The 24,975-nt window shown below is 50.1% G+C and overlaps 1 protein-coding gene and 1 long non-coding RNA gene across 2 annotated transcripts; one reads left to right on the top strand and one right to left on the bottom strand.

Annotated features, from left to right (window-relative positions):
- Positions 1-1,743: 1,743 nt before the first annotated feature.
- Positions 1,744-11,817, bottom strand: LOC309849945 (required for drug-induced death protein 1). Its single transcript, XM_082703044.1, has 2 exons — positions 11,451-11,817; positions 1,744-4,223 (listed from the first exon to the last, which is right to left on the bottom strand). Exons 1-2 carry the CDS (start codon positions 11,736-11,738, stop codon positions 4,104-4,106), a joined length of 408 nt encoding a protein of 135 aa, XP_082559170.1. The 5' UTR covers positions 11,739-11,817; the 3' UTR covers positions 1,744-4,103.
- Positions 11,818-11,839: 22 nt separating this feature from the next.
- LOC309849946 lies at positions 11,840-16,804 on the top strand. The gene is made up of 3 exons (XR_014304002.1): positions 11,840-12,343; positions 13,122-13,242; positions 16,362-16,804. It is a non-coding gene; the product is annotated as an uncharacterized lncRNA (long non-coding RNA).
- Positions 16,805-24,975: the final 8,171 nt, after the last annotated feature.

Here is a 24,975-nt window from a genome sequence, read left to right as displayed (position 1 = left end):
AATAAAAGAAAAAAAGAAAAGCAGAGAAAAGAAAAAAGAAAATACAGTTGGTCTTGGTCCCTGTTCCTGTACAAGCTCCTAAAACCCTTTTGGAATTTCTAAGTCCTGAGAGCAGGCAAGGTGTCTTTTGTTATGCTAATGAGGCAAGCCTCCAGGTGGCCAGAAGAATCAGCCCTGTGATTAGAGGTTTGGAACTTTCTGCCTCCTCCAGACCTCCCGGGAGAGGAGCGAGCAGGGACAGAGATTGAATCCTATGGCCAGTTGCCACTGATGTAATCAATCGTCCCACGACTGGTCTCCATAAGATCAGGCTTCGAGAGCCCTTCCAGGTTGGGGAACATGCTGGAGATTTGGGGTGACGGGTGTGTTTAGAGAGGCACGGAAGCTCTGGACCCTCTCCTCAGATCTTGCCCTATACATCTCTTCATCCAGCTGCTCCTGAGTCAGAGCCTTTTGTAATAAATAGGTAGTGCAGTAAAATGTTTCTCTGAGTTCTGTGCGCCGCTCTAGCAAAGGAAGAGAACCCAAGGGTGTTGTAGGAACCTCGATCTTTAGCTGGTCAGTGAAAAAGCACAGGTGGCGGGCAGCTTGGACCGGTCTTGCCAGAGGACTAAGCCCTTTCATCCGAGGGATCCGCTGCTCTCTCCAGGGAACAGTGCTAGAACGGAATCAAACTGTAGAACACCCAGCTGGGGTCAGAGAGTGCCTTGGTGGTATTGGAAAACTCACCCATCCCCCGTGGGTGCAGAACTCCCACTATGCCTTTTCCCACAGCTCCGGCGGGGACTCTCAACAAAGGGCTTGTTACATATGCCCACCTAGGGCTGGCACCTGCCAGGTACCCCCTCGCTCCCCGGCTCAGGTTGGACAGACCCCAGGCTCCCACCTGGGCAGTCCACTGGCAGCTGCAACCTACAGCAACCCCCAGGGGCCAGCATTGCCCAATCTTCTGACTCACTAGTGCAAAACGCAGCTTCCTGGCCCCACAGGAGCTCCTCCATCAAAATTGTGAAACCTCAATGGAAATGTAAAGATGGATGGAAATTATGGACATACTCCTGCTTCAGCAAGGCCTATCTTTCAACTGAACAAGTTTCTCCGTTCTTGAAGCCTCTCTCCCTCCCCTCTTGGCTTTTCTGTAAAATCCTACGTTCCAGGAGCTCCGGAGCTCCATATCAAAGTTGAGACTTAGTAACAAGTCGCCGATGGCCAGCGCCGGCTTGAAGACATGGTGAACACGGCTCAGGCCCGATTCCTATCAAATGCTCCCAGATCCCGTGTTTTCCTCTAAGACCCTCACTCAGCCTTTTGACCCTGGGTGGCACCCTGGAGGCACCCTGCCTCCTTGGCCTGGTGAAGTGATAAAAACTATCTCCTTCTTTATACCCAGACTCTGTCTTCAAGCTACACATTCTGGCTCTGGAGTTTTCAACTATTGGAGGTTCTGGAAATTTTCACTTCCCACAAATGCGTGAGCTGAGGCTTCTTCTGTACACTAAAGCCTATTCTGCTGTTTCTAGACAACTCCTTAACCCCTCCTTAACACCTAAGCAGAGTTCCAGATGAATCGAGGGCCCTCCTCTTCCCCTTGGGGCGGCCTTGGGCTCCCCGTGGTGGCGTGGGTGGCCCCAGGGAGGTCCTCGACCGGCCCTCGCCTGCCCTGTGAAGTCAGCTTTGGCTGGACGCTGCGGGAATCACTGGCAAGGCTGGAAAGCGAGGAAAAAAATGTCACACACAGACACGTTACACAATGGAGGGTTTTATTTACATCACAGGGTAAGAAAAGGATACAAAAGAAGCCTCTTGGTCAAGCGCGGAAAGGCAAAGCTCTGCAGCTCAGTTCTCAGTAAGGTGTGGACCCTGACATGAAACACAAACACACACACACACACACACACACACACACCCCACCACCACCACCACCACCAACTGAAGACAGAGAAATAGGGGAAAAGCTAATCTGCAACATGGATGCCCTGGCCAGGGAAATGAGCACTCAGGAGTCCGGACAAGGTCATCTTCTGTACACAGGAATCTGGCTCCCAGGACAATCCCTGCGAGATTCTGACGGATGACATTCCTAGGTTGATTATTCATCAGACAATTCAAATTTCAAGGGCCAAATGTGCTTGGCCTGAGAGTGTCTCCAATTTGGGGATGGGGCCGGGAAGGTCTTCACGGGACAGGCCTCGGCAGCTCTGGGTCCTTCCAGAGTCCCACTTCTGCTCCCCTCAGTAGGGGACTCGGTAGACTCCTCTGGGGCAGGTCAGCACCCCTGGGCCACCACGGACAGACGCCCGCCAGGCCCGTCACAGGCCCCAGAGGCCTGGCTCTCCCACTGAACCCTGCTTGGCTGTTTCTTCTACTTGGGTCTCTCTCCCCCGAGTCCCAGTGTGCCCAGGCAAGCCGTCATGATCTTCCGTGGCTGAAAATGTGCTCTCATCATCCACTTCATCATCTGATGGAAGCAAGCCCGCTTGTTGTGTCTTTTCCTCCCAAGTATGGATGATGCAGAGTGGGACCCAAGTTCTTCCTCAACACGGCCTCCAGAGCGTCTAGCTACAACGCTCTCCTACACTGGTTCCTGTTTCTGTCCCTCTGTCTGTCTTCTCCACCCACCTTCTCCACATCCTGGTGCCACCTGGTTCTTCTGGCTGGTGAGGCCTGAGCCCTGAGGCTGCCTCTGCAAGGCCCGGGGACCTGCTCAGGGCAACATGGGGGTGTGGCCACGCCCTACAGATGGGTCGGCAACAACCCCTTGGCCTTCTGGGGCTTCTGTCAAGAGTCGCAGCAGTGGGCTATGCGGGGGGTTGGCAGAGGGGTATGGTAAAAGGGGCCTCCTCTTTCTTTTACTTCGCTGGCCAAGGGTCCAATGGCAGTCCTTGGGCCGTCCCGGGGGAGCCCCCAGGACCCATGCGGCGCTGAGCTCTGAATCCAGGTGCGATGTGGACCAGCTTGGCAGCACGAGAGGAAAGGATGCTCCAGAGGCAGCCAGAGAGAGCTCGGGCTTCAGGGGGATTTTCAGCACCAGCCACGGCGCCCCTGGCCACCCGGCATCCCTGGTCCCTCCCCGGAGCTGCAAGCCCAGCTCGCCTGAGGTTTCCCAGGGCTGAGGAACCAGACCTGGCTCCTGGACTCCCGCGCCTCCCGTCCACCATCTTTCTTGTTTCTACTTCCGGCACACCCGTCTCCTACGTACTGGTTCAATCTCCAAAATCACACATTTTTCTTGCGAGGCGCAGTGTCTCCCTCTCTCCCAAGGGCACAGAGGTGGCGAGCAGCTGCAGGGAGTGAGGAGGCCGCCGACTGCCTGGACAGGCGAGCAGCTCAGAACTCGCAGCCCCGGCGCCCCGGCCCAGCGGCAGGAGTGCTCCCTCCAGCCGCCGCTCCAGCCCACCCAGCCGGCCCTGAGCCCCCTCCTTCCCTCCCCTCCCGCTGCACGTTCGTGGGCTGGGGGGGGGGGCGGGGAGAGACACACGTTTATCAGCTTTACACCGTCACACACATCATCGACAGTTTTCAACGCATCCCCACCTTGCAAGAGATTTTCCTTCCCTGTTTCTTCTTCTCCTCAAGCCCGTGATTATACTCCTGGTGACAAAGGGCTGGAGAGGGGAGATGGGGCGCAGGACAGACAAACAGCTCCCGGGCTGCCCCCAGAAGCGAGGCAGCCGAGGGCCGTGAGCACCATGTCAGCCTGCGACCTTTCCAGAACAGAACAAATCATCTTGGTCCAGGTCAACAGCCCTCTGCCCCCTTGTCATCACCGCCCCGGCTACCCACCCGGGGTGCCCCGTCTGCCAAGTGTCTGCTGCCGGCCCAGTCCCGCCGCCGCGGCTGCCACCCCGGGAAGCCTTCGGTGTTTGCACACGGTGACCCCAAACCTAAGGCAGGCCTGATTCTCTGCGGGATTGTCCGTCGGGAGCCGCCTGGGTCCTAAGTCACGAAAAGCTCAGCGATGCGCAGGGATGTTCCATTCATAACATTGATCCGATGCAGCCAGGAAAGACACTGATCTCCTCCAAGGGTTCTGTGGGTTCAGGTCAAGGGTGGTCCCAGAGCGGAGCGGCCGTCCGCGCCAGAGCTCGGCCCCGCAGCTCCCGCTAGCGCACGAACGAGACCACGCTGGTGGCTACTCCGAACGGGGCAGAGTAGGCCGCGGCGAAGCCTTGCAGGCCGATGACCACGTAGCGGCATCCCTTGGTGACGACCTTCCCCACGTTCTGTTTTTCAGGAAGAGAAGAGAAAAGCAAAGGGGCGGGTTAGGCAGCTCTGCAGTCCCTCCCACGCAACGGTGACCCAGGAAAGGACCGTCAGGACAAACGGGCCACATCCCGTGTTTCCACATCTGCCCCCCCCACCCCCCGCCACGCACATGCGGGGGCTCAGCACAGATGTCATCATCTGGCAACGGATCTTCAAGCCCTGCACATTTCCAGACCACTCGGACATCCCGGGAACAGCACTGAGGATGCCAGATCCGAAACCAAACCCCTTCTGTTTTCCAACCAGGCTCCACACCCAACACGGGGCTGGAACTCACAGCCCTGAGATCCAGAGTCACAGGCTCTACTGACTGAACCAGCAGGCGCCCCTGGTTTGTTGGTCTGTTGTTTTATTTACTTACTTGTTTATTTACTTTTTAAGATTTTACTTATTTGACAGAGAGATCACAAGTGGGCAGAGAGGCAGGCAGAGAGAGAGAGGAGGAAGCAGGCTCCCTGCTGAGCAGAGAGCCCGATATGGGGCTCAATCCCAGGACCCCGGGATCATGACCTGAGCCGAAGGCAGAGGCTTTAACCCACTGAGCCACCCAGGTGCCCGTTTATTTATTACTTATTTATTTGTCAGAGACAGAGCGCAGGAGAGTGAGAGAACGCACAAGCAGGGGGTGCGGCAGGCGGAGGAGGCTCGATCCCAGGACCCTGGGAACATGACCTGAGCTGAAGGCCGACGCTTAACTGACTGAGCCACCCAGGCGCCCCGCCCTGGTTTTATTTTTGAACCAAAGTCTACTCTTTTCTCTGTTCCAGCCCAGTCCCTGCATCATCGCCAGGCGGGGTCCCGTGTCCCTGCCCTCACCTGTCTGAAAGCCCACCCTGCCCTCCCTCGAGCTCCGGGGCAGACGCCTGCAGCCCGCACACTGTCTCCGTCTCCCGCTGTTCTCTCCTGCCGCACCCTGCAGTACGATTGTACACTCCGCCAGGCTAAGGACTACGCTGCACTTTCTTGCCTTTCACTCCTTTTCTGCAAGGCCTGGTGCTGGACAGGCGATATCCCAGGACTCAGACGGGATGGCCAACAGGAAGCAGAGATGCCCCCAGTATTAATGGTGCTGTTGTCCACCGCACCCCCTCCTCTTCCCACCCCCAGCTTTCATCCTTACCCTTCAATGCAGTCAAACATCCATGCGGGTGACTTGGGCTCTACCACACACCTGTCTCTCAGCCCCCTGACCTTTCCAACTCCCAGTAAATACTTAAAATTCCTGGTTTTGCTTAAAATGCCTGATCACAGTCACGAAGCTCAGAGCCAACGCTACCCAGCAAACCTCCTCTGTCCGGCAGGCTGACCTGCCCTCTCTCCGGGATGACGGGGTTCCTGCTCACGGCCGTACCCCCAGCGCCCAGAAAGGGCCCGGGTCTTTCCTGTGGAACCTCGCAGGCTCCATAAAGAGCCCGGGAGAGAGAGCCAGGTGACTTAGATGGCTTCTCTAGACATTGACTCCTGGCATAGCGCCCATGGACTCCTCAGTGAGACACCAGGGTGCCCGTGGGGGGTGGCGTGAGGCTGCTGAGAGAGACTGTTCTATAAATGCATAATGAGATTCGGCAGGAGAATTTTACTTTCCTCCCTGAAATAACAGTAACAGAAAGACTGTTCCCTGGGAGCAAGTGTGAACCGTCCTTTATACGCAGTGCCACGGGGATCGGGAATCGCGGGCGCCTGCATTGAGCCGGACGTCTCTGGCCTCTGTGCACCCCCTTTCCCCAGCCAGGTATTTGCAAAAACTGCTCCTCACTTCACCTTCGCCATTTAGAAAGAAGCTGCTAAAACAGCTCATTTGTCAAAACACAGGTTCCAGAAAAGCGATACAAAGAAACATAAAGTATCTATCAACGACCATTTCAGTGTCACTTGAGGGAGGTTTGGAATTCTTGATGTGAGTCAAGTTTTCAAACCAAATCATCTCTTGGAGAAGCTGTGGGGCATGGAGGACCCAGGGGAGCATCGTAGGCTGAAGAATGCGGCCCCCCAATCCCAAGATCCTGTAAATATATGGCTTTCTGGGGTCAAAGGGATTCTGCAGATGTGATTAAGGGTCTTAAGATGGGGGAGATGGTCCTGGGTTATTCATGTGGGGCCAATCATTCTAAGGGCCCCTATATATTCATAAAGACCCAAAGGAGGACAGTCGTCCTTCTAAGAGGGACACAAGTCACACAGCACGCAGTGTCGTCGTGACAGAAGCAGAGGCTGAGGTCCACGGACTTGCACTGCTGGCCTGGGTGCGGGAGGATGGGGACCTCTGGAAGCTGGAAAGAAACTGGTTTTTCCCTGATGCCCGCACGGGAACCGGCCTGGGGACTTCAGCACAGTGACTGTGATTTTGGACTTCTGGCCTCCAGCCCTGACCAGCTGGTGTGGGTCCTAAACCGGCATGCTGGTGGTGATCTATTATAGCTGTCCTAGGACATCATGCTTTCTGGGGGTTCTTCGTATATTCAACTAAGCCTCCGGTCAAGTCAGGGACTCACCATTCCCTTCCAGTTTCCAACAAAACAAAACAAAACAAAACAAAACAAAACACAAAACAAATAAAACAAAACCCCAGCTGCCCACAAAGATCACTTTTCCCCGAATATGAAGATCAAGTCTCCAGTCTGAAATGCGGTCAGGACCTGGTACAAAGCTGAGACGGAGGTTTTTTCTGAGTTACTGCGTTCTGATTAAAAAAGAATCAGAGGGGCGCCTGGGTGGCTCAGTGGGTTAAGCCGCTGCCTTCGGCTCAGGTCATGATCTCAAGGTCCTGGGATCGAGTCCCACATCGGGCTCTCTGCTCAGCGGGGAGCCTGCTTCCTTCTCTCTCTCTCTCTGTCTGCCTCTCTGCCTACTTGTGATCTCTCTGTCAAATAAATAAATAAAATCTTAAAAAAAAAAAAAAGAATCAGAAAGTCAACAGTCCTACGAGGTCTCTCCTTCATCCCCCCAACCCCCGCCCTAAGACAGCAGCCAACCATCACAGAAGACTTGCCAACCTGCCAGGTTTTAAAACCCTCTTTTTACTCCAGGTCACAGAGAAGGAAACTTAAGCCAAATGGTAGGCCCAGCCTCAAAGTCCCCAAACCAACAGGGGGCAGGGCTCCGGTGCCCCTGTCCTTACCAGATGCCCCGAGAGCATGAAGACAATTTTTCTCCCCCTTGAGATAAAGGCTCCTCCACACACTGAATTTCCCCCTCCCATCCTCTCCTAGCTGCCTAGTGGACAAAACGTACTTACTGTCCTCATCCACACGTCTCCCGCGGCTCTCAGGGGTGCCTGGGAAAGGTGGCCTCTCATCTTAAGCTAAGTTTTGGGGGTCAGTCCCCTCAACCCAACTGGCAGGTGAGACTCCTGCCGCCCAGCTTGGCTGGCTACTCTCCAGCTGTGCAGCCCTGAAGAGCACAACTTCCTTAAACTGGTTTCTATTGCTGCAAAATGGGGGGTTCCCCTCCACTTTCCAAGGTTCTGGGGATAATTGAGGGGTGTCCCTCAGGAAATGGGCAGCCGAGCTGCTGCCATGCTGCGGCAGAACTGCCAACATCTGTCCCTGCCCCTTCCGTGTCCCCAGAACACAGCCCTTGAACCATTAAAGCACCGTGTGAACATTCACACCCTTACACAGCACCAGGCAGGAGTCCCCGCACACCCGCCCCCAGCCCGAGCCTCTGGGAGGTGGGACCAGCTGGGCCCTGGGGACCACAGGGCAGCAGGAGAGGAGAAATCCTTTTGCATTTCACAAATGCCTCTTTATTTTTTTTTAAAGATTATTTATTTATTTATTGACAGAGATCACACGTAGGCAGAGAGGCAGGCAGAGAGAGAAGAGGAAGCAGGCCCCCTGCTGAGCAGAGAGCCCAAGTCAAGGCTCCATCCCAGGATCCTGGGATCATGACCTGAGGCCAAGGCAGAGGCTTTAACCCACTGAGCCTCGCAGGAGCCCCCACAAATGCCTCTTTAAACAGAAGCAGGAAGGGACGTGGGTGCAGGGCTGGACGGTGAACGGATGAATAGGAAGGGCCACGCCCCCTTCCTGGAGGAAAAGCGTCCATTAACAACGCGGCGCCTTCACGAGTCCCTCCTTATTCCAACAGGCCCGGAAAGGGGAAGATTCACGTGGGCAGCTGAAGCCTGGAGACTCACCTCCCCACACCTCCGGCGGGGGCCTGGCTGTGGCCGTGGATTTTCGGCACAGCGGGGTGGGCTCTTTCCTTCCCCCGCGGTGGAACCGAACTGGTTACCTTCCCAGATGCCTCCAAGAAAGTGGGAAGTTGAAGGCAGGGAGGGCGCGTCCATCTCGAATGGGACAGCGTCCTCTCCTCTGGCTTCCGGGGTCTACCCACCGACGGTAAGACAGAAGAGCTTCCAGCCGCGCACATCCCTGCCTGGGCTGTTCCCTCCGCCCTGGATGCCACCCCTTCTCGGTCGGGTCCATTTTACCTTTTTTATTTTTTTTAATTGTGGTGAAATTCACAAAACAAAAACTCACCATTTTAAAGTGAAATATTTGGTGGCATCTGGTACACGGACAGTGCCATGTGACCAGCACCTCAACCGACTTCCAATACATCTTCACCAGCCCCAAAAGGAAGAGCTGCACCTGTTACACACTTGCCCCCGCCCCCATTTTTCCGTCTCCCCAGTCCCCGGCAACCACCCATCTGCTTCCCTCTCTCTGCATTTACCGATTTTGGACATTCTATAGAAACAGAACCATCCAAGCTCATGGCACGTGACCCCATGTGTCTGGTTTCTTTCACTTAGCACAGTTTCCGAGGTTCATCTGAGAGAGGGAAATTAAAGGGACCCCAAGACAAACTGCTTTGTTCATTCTTTTTTCTGCCAGGACCTGCAGCCGGTCCTGCTACACACACCTCATAGAACAGATAATGTATGTTCTCCTTGTAAAGGTCAAGGTTTTAACAATTGCTTTCAAGTCTTCCGGCACAACAGGTAGCATCTAAGGAGTGACCAGGCAGGGTGGTTCCAAGACCAGTGACTCATCAAGATCCCCGGCGCCAAGGGACTTCTGAAGGACAGACACCTCAACCCTCGTCTTTGTTCCTAGATGCCTAAGACGACACTTGCACCAGCCCGTCATCCTCAGTAAAAACACTAAGTCCCAGTGAAAACCCCAAGCCCAGACCAGACTCCCTTTTCTTTCCAAGTCTCCAACACACTCTGTATTTATATTCTCTCTCTCTGTCTTCAATGAACTCTGCTCTCACTTCCTCTAGAAGCTCGAGTTTTGAGTGCCGTCTTGCACGGAGCCAAGGACCCTCCTTGGACCCAGCCAGCCTCCATCACATCCACGCTGTGGAACGTAATGGGATTTCATTCCTTTTTATGACTGAGTAATATTCCACAATGTATATATACCACATTTTATCATTTATCAGCTGACAGACACAGGAGTTGTTGTCACCTTTTGGCTATTTTGAATAATGCTGCTATGAACATGTGAATATGTTCTCTATGTTGTCTCCCTCAAATACATGTATGTAGACTTCAGTACTTATTTTCAGTTATTTTGGGTATATAACTAGGAGCTGAACTGCTAAATCAAACAGTAGTTCTATGCTTAATTTTTGGAGGAAACTCCACAAACTGTTTACCATAGCAACTGCACCATTTTACATTTCTATTAGCAATCTGCAGAATTCCAATTTCTCCACAACCTTGCCAACATTTGTTATTTTTTGTTTCTGGTTTTTTTGTTTGTTTTTATTTTTTTAAGTAACCATCCTGGTTAAGTGTGATATAGTACCTCATCCTTAACCTCTGAAACCTCAATCTTCCCTGCCCAGTTCTCATGTCACCTGACTTCAACACCCTCATCTCAAGGACTCTGTACCATGTGGCTCCATGGTGGTGGCCGGACTCTGCCGGGATCTCCCCAGGAGGTGTGCACTTCACTAGGGCAGGACTGCACTGTATCTGTTGCGTTATCTCTGGTGGTTCGCATGATCCCTGCACGAAATGAGCACCCAAAAAGCATCTCCACATGCCAGCCCCTGACCCGAGATGTCCCCACTACCAGGTTCGCCAGCTGGGAGGCCAGCAGTGGTTTTGTGGTGCTGAACTGAGACCAGATGGGTCAGTTCTAGCAGGACCCAGCCCGAGAGTCCCGACCTCAATGCCTGCCCGTATACTGTGCCAAACCCGCTGACTGGCTTTTACAGGGGATGATACACCCAAGTTTCTAGGAGCAGAAACCAGATGGTTTTAGACAGGCTAAGAGGCACAGACAAAGAGACTGTGAATCAGATCCGGCCTTTGGCCAGAACACAGTTGAGTTTTATGATCTTCTTCTGGGTGGCCTTGCCCAGTCCCAGGAGGTGGGGGCAGAAGTAGCTTCAAGTGATTCGCCTAGGCACTGCCTTGGGCTTCGATCTCGGAGAAGGACACTGTCATTTTATCCCATCTTCATATTTTCTCTCTCTCTCTCTACCGCTCGTCTCTGTCTCCCCTCCTTCCTCTGCCCCCCAGCTCCCAAGGCAAAAGGCAGTGGTATGTTTGCAGGTCCCACAGTGTAAGAGTGGCCAGCTGGGGGAAGAGAAAAGTAGATTCAACAAGTGCCTATTTATGTACTGTCGTGCTCCCAGGACCTGGAAATAACGTCTGGAACTTAAGGAGAAAAACCCAAACAATTCTCAGCTGGTGGGATATCCCGGAGAGGATGTTGCCAGGAACAGACGAACCGGCCTGCAACTCCCTACTTTCCAACTGGGTCACCCTCTACAGGTCACCTCACCACGCTAATGCCTCCGTATTCCCATCTGTAAAATAGGGACACGGATTTCTGACCTGCCGGCTGTACAAGGCGGGTGTAAGGCACACCAGGATCAGAACCACGGGGATGCTGGGACGTGCTGGGAACGTTACCAGGCGCAGCCCCCGGGGGGGTTAGGGGTTGGATTGGTCCGCGCCCCCACCCCCCATACCCCGGCTCCGGTTTGGGTTCTGTGGTTACTCGCGATCGAGTTTTCCTTCACCTCCCAGTGGACAGAACCCTCGTCCGTGTCTGTTAACGACGGCTGGAGAGGGGACGCCAAGGGCAGCTCCGAGAAGCGGAGCGCGGCCGGGCGGTGGGGACCCGACGCCCACCCTCAAGGCGCTCGGTCAGGAAGCCGGGGGTCGGGCCGCCCGCACCCTGGGCCCGCGGGCGGGGGCGGGCGTGGGGCCCTACCTTGCCGTACTTCTTCAGCTTCTGCCGGTACCTCCTCCTGGGCTTCTCGGCCGGCGCCGGCTCCTCCAGCGGCTCGTAGCGCTCGGGGAGCGCGGCCAGGTGCACCTTGCGCGCGCTCCGGGCCCCCGGGCGCCCCGCGCTCGCCCCGCTCGCCGCCTCGTCCCCGCGCTCCGGCTGCTCCAGGAGGGCGGCCGCCTCCTCGTCCCCGTCCGCCCGCGCTCGGCCCCGGGGCCCGCGGCGCAGGAAACCACTCGCCGCCTTGCTGCGCAGCCTGGCGCCCACCGTCATGATGCTGCGGCCCCTCCGGCTACCGCTCGAGAGCAGACGCCAACCTCGGCGCCCCGCCTGCGCCTGCGCCCCCGCCCCCGCCGCCGGCCGCCCGCCCCAGCCCGGACGGGGCGTGGGTAGAGCGGGTCCGGGTGGGGGCTCGGGCGGCAGCGCCCCCTGGCCGCGGGGCCCGGAATCGCGCGCTCGGCCGCACCTGCCCCGGGCCTACCTGCGGCCGCGGCGGGGCACACCCGGAAAGCTGGGTGCGCAGTGAACACACGAAACGCGTTCAGCCACACTTGCGACGAAATACATGAACCGCAAACAACGAGGCGTCCCTGGCCACGCTCAGATCGGCGGAGGCGACGGGGGACAGTGAAGATCATACTCCGCGCCCTGCCTGGGTGAGACGGGGGTGATAACGCGCTGTTACGGGATGCGCACCAGTGACCAGCTTTGGGGAAGGCAATCAGAAAATGCTCATCAACACCCCTGAAAAAGGGCCGTAACTTTCTAGACACCTGCCCCTAAACACAGCGTCAGAGACACAGCCCAGGAGCGCTCGGGTGGCCCCGCCGGCGGCGGGAGGAACTCCAGGTTTTGGCTGAGGTCAAATCCCGCCGCAGGTCAGAGCTCCGCGCCGAGTCGGAGTCGCGTGTTCCTCTGCCTGGGCTCCTCCCCCTGCTCCTCCCTCTAGAGGCTTGCCCTGCTCTTTTTCTCTAGAAAAATAAGTAAATAAAATCTTGGGGCGCCTGGGTGGCTCAGTGGGTTAAAGCCTCTGCCTTCGGCTCGGGTCATGATCCCACGGTCCTGGGATCGAGGCCCGCATCGGGCTCTCTGCTCCGCAGGGAGCCTGCTTCCCTCTCTTTCTCTGCCTGTCTCTCTGCCTACTTGTGATCTCTGTCAAATAAATAAATTTAAAAAAAAATCTTAAAGAGCAAGAAACACAAACCTTACTTAGCCCCCCCTGGTGTTAATATCAGTTTCATTCACAGGGAGAAAGTGGGGGCAAACCAGCCGGGCTGCGAGAGCTAAGTTTGGGTCCAAGCACAGGGTATGTGATGTGATCGTCACACTTGGGCTTTCAGCAACAGCGCTGATAGATATGCATCTCTGGGTTCACGGTGAATCTTAACCCTCTAGGGAATGCCTTATTGTTTTAAGCAGGTAAGCCTCTCTCTCTCTCTTTTTAAAGATTTTATTTATTGATTTGACACAGAGAGAGAGAGAGACCACAAGTAGGCTGAGAGGCAGGCAGAGAGAGGGGGAAGCAGACTCCCTGCAGAGCAGAGCAGAGAGCCAGATGCAGGGCTCCATCCCAGGACTCTGAGATCATGACCTGAGCTGAAGGCAGAGGCTTAAACCACTGAGCCACCCAGGCGCCCCTCTCTCTTTTTTAAATAGGTTCCGTGCACAGCGTGGAGCCCAAGGCAGGCATTGAACTCTCCACCCTGAAATCAAGATATGAGCTGAGATCAAGAATCCCAGGCTTAACCCACTAAGCCACCCAGGAGTTCCCAAATCAGTAAATATATTTTTTTTATTCTTGAAGCTAAGAGTTAAGAGTAAAATAATATGGATTATTAATTTCATTAATATTTTAATACTATTAAGGTACATGATACATTTAAGAATGATTTGGCTGTATTGCTCTAAGTACATAAAATATTTACAGTTTGGCTTATTAAAATATACAAATATTAGTTTTATGATTCCAACTTGAAGTTTATAATCAAGTAATTGATTTACAGTTATAAGTTTAAATTGAAAGTAATATAAAAAATAAACTTGATTTACTATATTTGTAAGAATTACATAGCCTTGTACATAGTTGAAATACTGGAAAAGAAAATTAAATATATTAAATTTGTAAACATCATTTAAAATATTTAAGATAATTAAAGGAAGCGAGTGGTGAAACTCCCCCTTATAGTAATAGTTAAATTTTATTAGATTTGTAACTAAAAGTAATTAGGTTTGTAAATAAAGTAAAACAAAGTTTAAGAGAAACTAGATTTGTGGATTTGTAACCACAGTAACTACAGTAAATATCTATATATCTATATGTATATATGAAAGAGGTCTTAACAGTCCTTTTTTTCTTTTTTTAAATTTTATTTATTTATTTGACACAGAGAGAGAAAGATCACAAGTAGGCAGAGAGGCAGGCAGAGAGAGAGGCGGGGAAGCAGGCTCCCTGCTGAGCAGAGAGCCAATTCAATTTGGGGCTCCATCCCAGGACCCTGAGATCATGACCTTAGCTAAAAGCAGAGGCTTTAACCCACTGAGCCACCCAGGCATCCCAGCATACAACTCTTGATCTTGGGGTGGTGAGTTCTAGCCCCACACTGGGTGTTTAGAGATTACTTAAAAAAAAAAAAAACAACAACCCTGACTTCAGAAAGTACCCCCCCCTCCCCCGTAGACTGCATATCAAATAGAAACAAAGGTAAAATGTGCAGGAGACCAAAAATGTGGTTTTTGTCCATCCAAAATACTATTCAAATATCACAACAACATTTTTTTCTTCAAATTTTTATTTAAATTCTAGTTAGTTAACTTACAGTGCAATATTAGTTTCAGGAGGAGAATTCAGTGGTTCATGACATATATAACACCCAGTGCTCAACACAGCAAGTGTCCTTCTTTTTTTTTTTTTACATATTTTATTTATTTATTTGACAGAGAGAGATCACAAGTAGGCAGAGAGGCAGGCAGAGAGAGAGGAGGAAGCAGGCTCCCCGCTGAGCAGAGAGCCTGATGGGGGACTCGATCCCAGAACCCTGGGATCATGACCTGAGCCGAAGGCAGCGGCTTAACCCACTGAGCCACCCAGGCGCCCCAGCAAGTGCCCTTCTTAACTGCCATCGTGCATCTAGCCCATCCCCACCCACCTCCCTCCATCAACCCTCAGATGGTTCTCTATCATGGAGCTTCTCTTACGGTTTGGGGGCTCCTGGGGTGGCTCAGTCAGTTAAGCATCTGTCTCTTGATTTCGGCTCAGGTCATGGTCTCGGGGTCCCAGGATCGAGTCTCATGTCGGACTCCCTGCTTAGTGGGGAGTCTGCTTCCCTCTCTCCCTCTGCCTACCTCCTGCTCGTGCTCTTTCTCTCTCTCAAATAAATAAAATCTTAAAAAAAAAAAAAGAAGAAGTTACTCAGTGTGAAAAATGCTTCCCTTGCTCCTGGGTGAAAACTTAGACAGCCTTATAATTTTTTAATCACACAGAGGTAACAAAAAGTTCCAGAGTTGCAAACATGGTCTTGATTTGTATAATTCTATTCATTTATTAAGCGAAGTCCTTGCCCTGCAGGGGCTTGAACTCATGACCCTGTGATCAAGAATTGCACGCTTCTCAGACAGAGCCAGCCAGGTGCCCCTTGATTTATATGATTTCAAATCTATTTATATGACTTCAACTCCATGTAATACTCAGAGCCTTGAACTTGATTTTTAAGATTTTATCCATGTATTTAGAGAGGGAGGGGCAGAGGGAGGTGGGGAGAGAGAGACCTCAAGCGGGCTCCCCACTGAGCACAGAGCTCCATCTCAGGACCCTGAGAGCAGGACCCTAGCCAAAATCAAAAGTGAGATGCTTAACCTACTGAGCCACCCAGGCGCCCCAGCAACACCGTTTCCCTTCTGTTTCCTCCACCTGATGTTTCTGAGCACCCCAAACTTGCAGACTACTTCCTGACCCTTCCTAGGTCAAAACAGAGAAGAGCGCAGAGTAATTCCTTCCCGGGTACTGCCCGAGGTGTTGTCTCTGACCTCTGGACCCAGCAGGTATTTGAAGCTCCTTCTTGAGTTCTTCGGGAGTCCCTGCTGGGAACATTCTATTCTACTTGTCATGGCCCAGTGAATGCCCTTTCGTTCCCCACTGCCTCCTCCCTCCTCAGCATCCCCAGAGTCCTGTGGTTTATCTCTGCCTTTTTTATCCTGTGCCTATGCGCCCTTCTGGCTGGCCACATGGGACAGGGTTGAGCGTAGGGAATTCAGCGCTCCCAGATGCCCAAAAGGCCACCTCCAGTGTAAGCAGGAGAACAACAGAGTTGCCACTGTTGCACAGCAAGAAGCCTCGGCCCCAGGAGGGCTCCCCAGCCCCCATGGTCAGCCCCAGGTCCCACCACACCTGCCTGCCGGGTTGGCGCCAACAGAGCCTGGGCACCCTACGCTGCCCCCCAGCCCCCAGCCCCCATCTCTTTACCAGACACCAGTATCTGGCCCAGAAAAATCTGACACCTGCAGGACTGTTCTTACTCTCAGAACAGCAAAAAGAGTGGAAACAGCTTTCACCCCACCCCACCCCCCACTGCCTTCCAGAGCTTCCCAGCGTGCTCCTGATTATAACTTGCCAAGTTCTCTCTTGTACTCCAAACCCCCTGGAACATGTTCTTGTCTCCTGGCCTCTGCACAGGAAAGGGGGTCGAAAAGATGCTGAGTGCCGATCCACGGGCATCTTTCTTTACCAATGCAATTAGGAAACTGCCCTCCAGAGAAGCAAGAACACTGGAAAGTTAAGGTTCATGAAAATACATCATCAGTTATTGAATTAAAAAAAAAAATACTTAGAGACCTTACAGCCTTAAAGAGCTTGGTTCTTCTCTCCTTGCCCCTCACGAGTCGCTGTTCCATCCATGCCAGGCGAACACATGCTCAGCTCGGCGACTGCTCCGGGAATGGGAGATTCGCTGGCTGCCCACCTGTGAGAGGCTTGTCCCTCTCCGAATGCCATTCATCAAGGCTGCACGGCACCCGCCACTCCCGATGCCACCAGAGAAGGATTTTTATTTGTGTGTGTGCAGATTTATATTGTATGATCACCAGACTGAAAGTCTACTGATTCGTTCTACAATAGGAGCAGAGTCAGAAGTCTCCTTGCAGAAAAAGCTTTAAAGCGGCATATATAATGTGTGAAATAATTCTTCACTGCTCTAATAGAATCATATCCAACTTGGTTGTTTTTCTCCAAAGCCACTGAAGATTTGGAGGATTACTAAGCTATTTGCATTTTATGATACTGATACTAGAAAAAGGTATGTATACTGTATATAACTAGAATTAAAATTAAAAGAAAAAAAGAAAAATGTGTGTGTAGAGAAATAACTTTTGAGAGAGAATGAGCGGTGGGAGGAGCAGACGGAGAGGGAGACAGCAGGCTCTCCGCTGGGCACAGAGCCCAGTGCAGAGCTCGATCCCACCACCCTGAGGTCCTGATCTGAGCAGAAATCAAGACATGGACGTTTAACCCAATGAGCTACCCAGTGTGAGTTTGGGTGTATGTATTTTTCCTGGAGGTAGATTAAGATATCTAAATAACTGATACTGGGGGCTCCTGGGTGGCTCAGTGGGTTAAAGCCTCTGCCTTCAGCTCAGGTCATGATCTCAGGGTCCTGGGATGGAGCCCCACATCTGGCTCTCTGCTCAGCAGGGAGCCTGTTTTCCTCTCTCTCTCTCTCTCTGCCTACTTGTGATCTCTGTCTTTCAAATAAATAAATAAAAATCTTTAAAATAAATAAATAAATAAATAAAGAACTGATACTGTATTTAGAAAACAGCAACATGGAAAACCATCTTGGCTTATATATGTTGTAAAACTAAATCATTATTTAGGGCTGTGGTTTGCTACGACAATGCTTCGTATACATGATGTACTGATTAGAAGGGAATGCGATCCTGTATGATTGAGAAAAGAAAGGCTCATTGGGGTTGGTGGGGGCGGGGGCAGGTGCCTGGGCTGTTCAGTCGTTAGTTGTCTGCGTTCATTTTGGGTCATGATCCCAGAGTCCTGGAATCAAGCCCCGAATCAGGCTCCCTACTCAGTGGGAAGCCTGCTTCTGCCTCTCGCACTCCCCCTGCTGTTTCCCTCTCTCATTGTCTCTCTCTCCTTGTCAAATAAATATATAAAATCTTAAAAAAAAAAAAAAAAAAAGAAAGAAAGAAAGAAAAAAGGAAGAAAAGCTAGCTGGGGTGGGGTTTGGGAGGAGGCAGATAACAGAAAAGTTTTCATATTAGGATAGAATTTAATACAATGAAAATCTATTTGGAGACATGAAACTGTAGATTCTAAATATATTAGGGGAAACCAAATAGCAGAAGTCTGACTAGGTTTGTCCAGCCTCTGCAGAACGCCCAGGGAATGAAGCTCACACATCGAGCCGTCATGAGTCACGGCAGGGGAGCCAGACAGTGGGAAATTCTCATTTAGTACTTTGGAGATGGAACTGTTGAAGTATTTCGATTTATCTTCATGATGCAGGCTAATAACATGAACCCTTCTGACAGTGGCTGAATATGGCCTCAAGTAAAAGTAGAAGCTAAAATAGTAGGAGCTCAGAACTGTCCAACTCTGACCCTTTCAAACTAAAAATGAACTGAAACATTGAAACAGATCTTCCCTAGCCCACAGACGCAGCAATTATTTCAGAGTCCTCTGGACCAAAGTACTTTCTATATCCCAAGGTATACTCTTAGAACAAAGGCAAGTACAAATACAAATTTGGATTTTATTTAGCAGTTTGATATTAAGTGTTAATAGTAGCATCACTATTTTGGATCTGTTTCTTTTACTGACAAGCCAATAATTCAGTCATTCTGTTAGCTTTGTTATAAATCAAGAGCTTCAGAGTGAACTATTACATGAGTCACCTATGATCAAAGAAAAAGGCATAATTATAGTTTGACTATAGGATTAAGGATTCAAATATTACTGGGAGTTGGAGATGGGGTATAAAAATGAATTTACATATCATGTTTGGGAAGTACTATCAGGACTAAATTGAAAATGGCTATGAACTTAGTAATTTTTTAAGATTTTATTTATTTATTTGAGAAAGAGAGAAAGAGTATGAGCACAGAGGAGGGGCATAGGGAGGGGAGAAGCAGACTCCCCACTGAGCAAGAAGCTGGATGTGGGGCTTGAACCCAGGATCCTGGAATCCTGACCTGAGCTGAAGACAGATGCCCAGTGACTGAGCCACCCAGGCACCCCTAAAGATTTTATTTTTAAAATAATCTCTACACCCACCCAATATGGGGTTTGAACTCACAATCCCAAATCAAAAGTGGCATGCTCCACCAACTGAGCCTGCCAGGTGCCCCCCAAAACGACTATGAACTTACGTCTATGTGTGCGTGTTATTTTCCATCTCTGTCCCCAAACCGCCCAATAAATCACCCCATTCCAGTAGCACAACATCAGGTAAACAATCCCTAGTCTTCATAGTTTGGTCTCTAATACCAATTGGGCTTAGGAAACTAGCTGATTGAATTTCTAAGACTGGGCAGGTGTAAGATGAGCTTGTCTTATTAAAGAAAGCCAAGGTGCTTAAAAAAATTTGCACAGTTTTGTCCAAAGACTACTTGGGCAGCTTAAGGATTGCTTTGGCTAAACTATGACTTTTTTTTTTTTTAAGATTTTATTTATTTATTTGAGAAGAGACAGAGCACGAGGCAGGCAGAGGGAGAGAGAGAGCAGAAGCAGGCAGAGCAGCAAGCAGAGGGAGAGGGAGAAGCAGATTCCCCACTGTGCAGGGAGCCTGATGTGGGGCTGGATCCCAGGACCCGGGGATCATAACCTGAGCCGAAGGCAGATGCCCAACCGACTGAGCCACCCAGGCAACCGATGACATTTCAACTGCTGAAACATAACTACAAAAATGATTACCAGTAATTGAAACAAATGAAGTCCGTGAAAAGCCACTGGTTCATCACAGTATTCTAATTTAAAAAGTACATGGTGTAGGGGCACCTGGGTGGCTCAGTGGGTTAAAGCCTCTGCCTTCGGCTCAGGTCATGATCACAGGGTCCTGGGATGGAGCCCTGCATTGGGCTCTCTGCTCAGCAGGGAGCCTGCTTCCCCCCCCCCCTCTCTCTCTGCCTGCCTTTCTGCCTACTTGTGATCTCTGTCTGTAAAATAAATAAATAAAACCTTTAAAAAAAAAAAGTACATGGTATAAAAAGTTGGTTATAAAGGGACTATGTTATTTTTGGATGTCATTTCAATATCTTTATGGTGTTTTGGCCCTGGTAGAGTCAGACAATATTTTAAAAAGGCAGGATTCCATAAAGTTCCAGAAAATTTATGAAAGCATTGCATTTGGATATGAGGGATCCAATGGCATGAAATTAAGGTGTCTCTGTAGCCAGATGGAAAGATTTAAATAATCTAAGAATTTTAAAAAGTGTAAAATCCAACTGAAGGAGCAAAGAACATTAGTCCAAATCCGTGAGTAGGCAGAGGAAATAAGACTTGCTCTTGGTTAAATCTAGATAATGTGAGCCAGGAGGCAAAGCACTTTTTGGGGGGCAAGGGGGTGTGTGCCCTAGAGACTGGCCCATGCCCCCACCCCCCACCCCGCGGTCGGTGGGAGGACAGAGTTTTCTCCGCCCTCTAGTGGTTCTGCAAAGAACAACAATTTCAAGGTGCCGACAATTTTAAGAGAAACAGGATGGCATTTTTGTGCCTCAGGTTGGGATTATACCTATTCAGGATTAATTCGCACTCAATGCACTTGACTGATAAGTGCCCTATGCCTTAAGTGCAGTTTGATAGACCACGCTTTTCTAAAATGGGGCCCACGAGGAGACGTGTGAAAGGGGTTGCTGATGAATGTTGGCAAGCTAGGATTATTCCAGAACCCCAAGTGTGAAACCTTGCAGGGTCAGACTTTGAACCAAATCACTTACAACATCTTCGAAGCCAAGTTCCTCGTCAGAGAAATAAGGGGATAAGTGGTATGATTTCTCAGGCCACGTCTGTCCCTGATGTGTTGAGAATACTAAGTGGACACGATTTTTAAAAATCCGAATCAGTCTTTCAGTCTGGATTCATTTCTCTCCCTCTTTTTTTAACTGCAGGAAAATATGTATTTTTTTTTAAAGATTTTATTTATTTGACACACAGGGAGAAATCACAAGTAGGGAGAGAGGCAGGCAGAGAGAGGGTGGGGGCAGCAGGTTCTCCACTTGAGGAGAGAGCCCGACACGGGGTTCGATCCCAGGACCCTGAGATCATGATCTGAGCCGAAGGCAGAGGCTTAACCCACTGAACCACCAAGGTGCCCCAAGAAAATATGTATTAAATTTCAAAATTGAAGAAGACTTTTTATGGTTGAGAGTGATGAAGAAATTATAAAGGAAAGACTAATAAGTCAGAAGCCACCATTAAGAGAGTAAAAGACAGAAAGTGAGAAATATTTTTTTAAAAGATTTTATTTATTTATTTGACAGAGATCACAAGTAGGCAGAGAAGCAGGCAGAGGAGGTGGGGGGGAGCAGGCTCCCTGCTGAGCAAAGAGCCCAATGCGGGATTTGATCTCAGGACCCTGAGATCATGACCTGAGCTGAAGGCAGAGGCTTAGCCCACTGAGCTACTCAGGCACCCCGAAAAATATTTTTTTAAGAGAATTTATTTACTTGAGAGCGTGTACACAAGCAGGGGTGTGGGGGGCAGAGGGGAAAGAAGAAGCAGACTCCCCGCTGAGCAGGGAGCCCGACAACAGCAAGGTCGCTGGGCTCGACCCCAGGACCCCAAGATCATGCCCTAAGCTGAAGGCAGACACCCAACCAGCTGAGCCACCCAGGCATCCCACAAGTGAGAAATACTGGCAACAAAGAAGAAAAACAGTCCCAGGAAGTTTTTATTGTGTTTAGAGCGCTAACATTTAGTAGGGTCTGACCGAGTACCAGACACGGTTTCCTTTCATGGATTCATTTCTTTCCATAGTTAAATAAAACCCCTTTTAAAAATCATACCTTTAAGAGAGGACAAAAAGAGACATTAAGATGCTACCCAAAAGTATGCAAATTTGGGGTCATCTATCTTGAAAGAACATCGGAAGAGACCCACTTCATGAAACTACAGGCGCCGAATTACATCTTCTGACTGTAAGAAAACAACGGTAATTCTTAAGAATCTCTGTCTGTTTATGTTGTCATACAACCCATCTCCAGACGCTTTCCCTTTAACAAAACTCACACTCTGCACCGATTTCAACACTGGCTCTCACTCACGCCCACAGACCCTGGCCACCACTCCTTCTACTTTCTGTCTCTACAAAATCGACTACTAGCTACATCACTGACATGGAATCTTCCAGTATCTTTCTATTTGTGACTGGCTTATTTCAGTGTGCCTGATGTTCTTCAAGCTCCATTCAAGTGTCTTCCTCTTTAAGGAAGGTTTTAAGGTTTCTACCAAATTCTGTTTTTGCGTTCTGCGGCCAATGGACACGTCTGCCTTTGGGCTACTGTGACTACCGGAGGACCGCTGCCCAAGCATGGCTGTGCCAGTACCTGTTTGGGACCCCACGGTTCTTTTGAGTAAGTATACACGTAGGAGTGGGATTGCTAGATCCCACGGGAATTCTATGTTTCTTCTTTTTCTCCCCCACCAACTTTATTAAGGTATAATTGATAAACTTAATTATAACATATATACTTATTTTTAAAAATATTTTATTTGTTTGAAAGAGAGAGAGAGAGTGGGGAGGAGCAGAGGGAGAGGGACCACAGATGCCCAGCCGAGTGGGGGAGCCCACACGACCTGGGGAGGGGGCTTGATCGCAGGACCCCCCCCCCCATCATGACGTGAGCTGAAGCCAAGGGCTGGACGCCTGACTGAGCCACCCAAGCGCCCCCCAGTTATAACGTGTTTCAAGTGTGCAGTATGATGACCTGATGTATGTATGCTCGCTGTTGACTTCGACTTTCTTTTTAGGTTTCCCTTGAAAGCGATGCCTGCGATGAAAGGCTCCAGGCTGCGGCTGTCCTTCCTTCCCAGCTCTCTGACTCCGAGACCCCCCCTGCCCCCGCCCCGCCCCACGCGGCCGACAGACGGCACCTGCACCTGCACCTGCACCTGCACGGGAAGCCCTGCCTCCGGATTCCTCCTTCCCCTGGGAGTTAAGAATTCTTGTCTTCTTCTCCTTCTGGGCGGAGGCTCCAGGCTGAGGTCTTTCTCCTCTCCGGCCGCAGGTCCCCGCACAATCCCGGCAAGCTGGGGTGGGCTACTGCCCTCTGGCGGCCGTGCCATTCCCTCCCGCTTCCCCAGTCCTCGAGCTCAGACAGAATTTCCCACCGACGGAGACTGGAGGATACACCTTAACAGTGGTTTCTGGAGGATGAAAGGTTTGTTTCCTGTTCTCGGCTTATCCATCGTTTCTTTTTTAAAAATTGAGATATAATAGACATAGAATTATATACAACATAATGATTCACTATTTTTTTTTTAAAGATTTTATTTATGGGGGTGCTTGGGTGGCTCAGTTGGTTGGGCACCTGCCTTCGGCTCAGGTCAGGATGCTGGCGTCCCTGGATCGAGTCCCACATTGGGCTCCCTGCTCAGCGGGGAGTCTGCTTCTCCCTCTGACTTCTCTCCTCTCATACTCTCTCTCTCAAATAAAAAATCTTTTTTTTTTTTTTTTAAGATTTTATTTATTGAGAGGGAGAGAAGGAGGGGGAGCAGCAGAGGCAGAGGGAAGAAACAGATTCCCCGCTGAGCAGGGGGTCAGGAGCTGAGCCAAAGGCAGATGCTGAACCAACGAGGCCCCCCAGGCGCCCCGGGGGTTCAATATTTACGTATATTGTAAAATGATCACCGCCGTAAGTCTTGATAGCATCGATCACCACACAGAGTCACCCTTTTTTCTTGTGATGAGAGCTTTAAGATCTACTCCCTTAGAAACTTTCAAGTGCAGAAGACAGTATTGTTAACTATAGTCACCACGCTGCTCATTGTATCTCCACGATGTATTTTTTCTGATTTCGATATTTTGTAATTAGAACTTTGTACCCATGAGTACCTTTACCCATTTTGTGCCCCCCCTCACAAATCTGGTAACTACCAAACTGTTCTCTGTATCTATGAGCTTCATTTTTAAATTTTTTCTTTCTTTTGATTCCACATGTGAGATCATATAGTATTTATCTTTCTATTTCTCAGTGTATACGCTATGTTTTCTTTACCCATTAATCCACCGATGGGTACTGAGGCCGTCACCTTGTCTCAGCTACTGTGAATAAAGCTACAATGAACATGCGGGTGCAGGTGTCTTTTCGGGTTAGTGTTTTTGTTTCCTTTGGATAAATACCCAGAAGTGGAATTCTTGGATCATGAGCTAGTTCTACTTTTAATTTTTTGAGGAAGCTCCGCACTGTTTTCCATAGTGGCTGCACCAGTTTGCATTCCCACCATCAACGGGCAAGGGTTCCTTTCCCTCCGAAGCCTTGCATTTGTTGCCTTCCTGAAACACAGGTGTGAGCTGAAATCTCCTGTGGGTTTGCATTTCCCCGGTGATTAGTGACGTTAAGCACCTTTTCATGTACCTGGTGCCCATTTGTATGTCTTCTTTGGAGAAATGTCTATCCAGATCTTTTGCCCACTTTTTAATTGGATTTTTTTTTCTATTGAGTCGTACTTCTTTATATATTTTGGATATTAGCCCCTTATTCGATATGATTTGCAGATGTTTTCTGCCATTCTGCTGGTGCCTTTTCATTTTGTTGATGGTCTCCATTGCTGAGGACATGGGGTCCCACTTGTTTGTTTTTGCTTCTGTTGGCTTTGCTTTTGTCATCAAATCCAAAAAGTCATCACCAAGACCGATGTCAAGGAGCTTACTGCTTGTTTTCTTCTATGAGTTTTATGACTTCAGGTCTTAAAAGTTGGGGTGCCAGATGTGGTTTTCCAACTCTTTGCCTTTTAGGGAGAAAGTGCGAGTGGAGTTTCTTTCTGATTGTAGGACAGGGGGTGGGGTTCATGGTGAGACTCTGTCTCAATGTCTCCTATCCCTTTTGGTAAATGGGGCTTTTTGCCCAATGTGTAGGAACTTCTCAGTTGGTTTTTGGTTTTCTTTCAGCGGGAATTGTTAAGTGTGTAGGTCTAGACTCAGTGTGTCACAGGGAGCACGTGAGTTCAGCATTCTTCCACCGGCCGTCTTGAACCAGACCCAGCCTTATTTTCTAAATTTTCACTGAACAGGTCACTTTTGTAAGAAAAGAATGACAACATTTTATTATTCCTTTAAATGGGAGAAGTATAGGATTGTTTTTATTGTCCCTCTGAATTATTTTAGGACTCCCAGATGGAAAAATAACAGTCAAGGGCATGGGAACAGCTCAGAGAATAAACTTTCTGAATTTCTCTAAGGGTCCTTTGCAAAACGGAGCCAAACAGGAGAGGCTCCAAGAGACAGACAAAACAGGTAAACACTGATTTCTGGAAAAAATTTTTGAGTGACTTAGGAAGGACAATGAA

The sequence above is a fragment of the Mustela nivalis genome, assembly GCF_964662115.1.
Source record: "Mustela nivalis genome assembly, chromosome: 16".
NCBI lineage: Eukaryota > Metazoa > Chordata > Mammalia > Carnivora > Mustelidae > Mustela > Mustela nivalis.
This window is presented reverse-complemented; position numbering and strand designations above follow the sequence as displayed.

Coding starts and splice junctions, on each gene's coding strand:
- LOC309849945 (XM_082703044.1), bottom strand. CDS start 11,738: ATGACGGTGGGCGCCAGGCTGCGCAGCAAGGCGGCGAGTGGTTTCCTG. Junction 4,224..11,450: donor AGCTGAAGAAGTACGGCAAG/GTAGGGCCCCAC, acceptor CCTGAAAAACAG/AACGTGGGGAAGGTCGTCAC.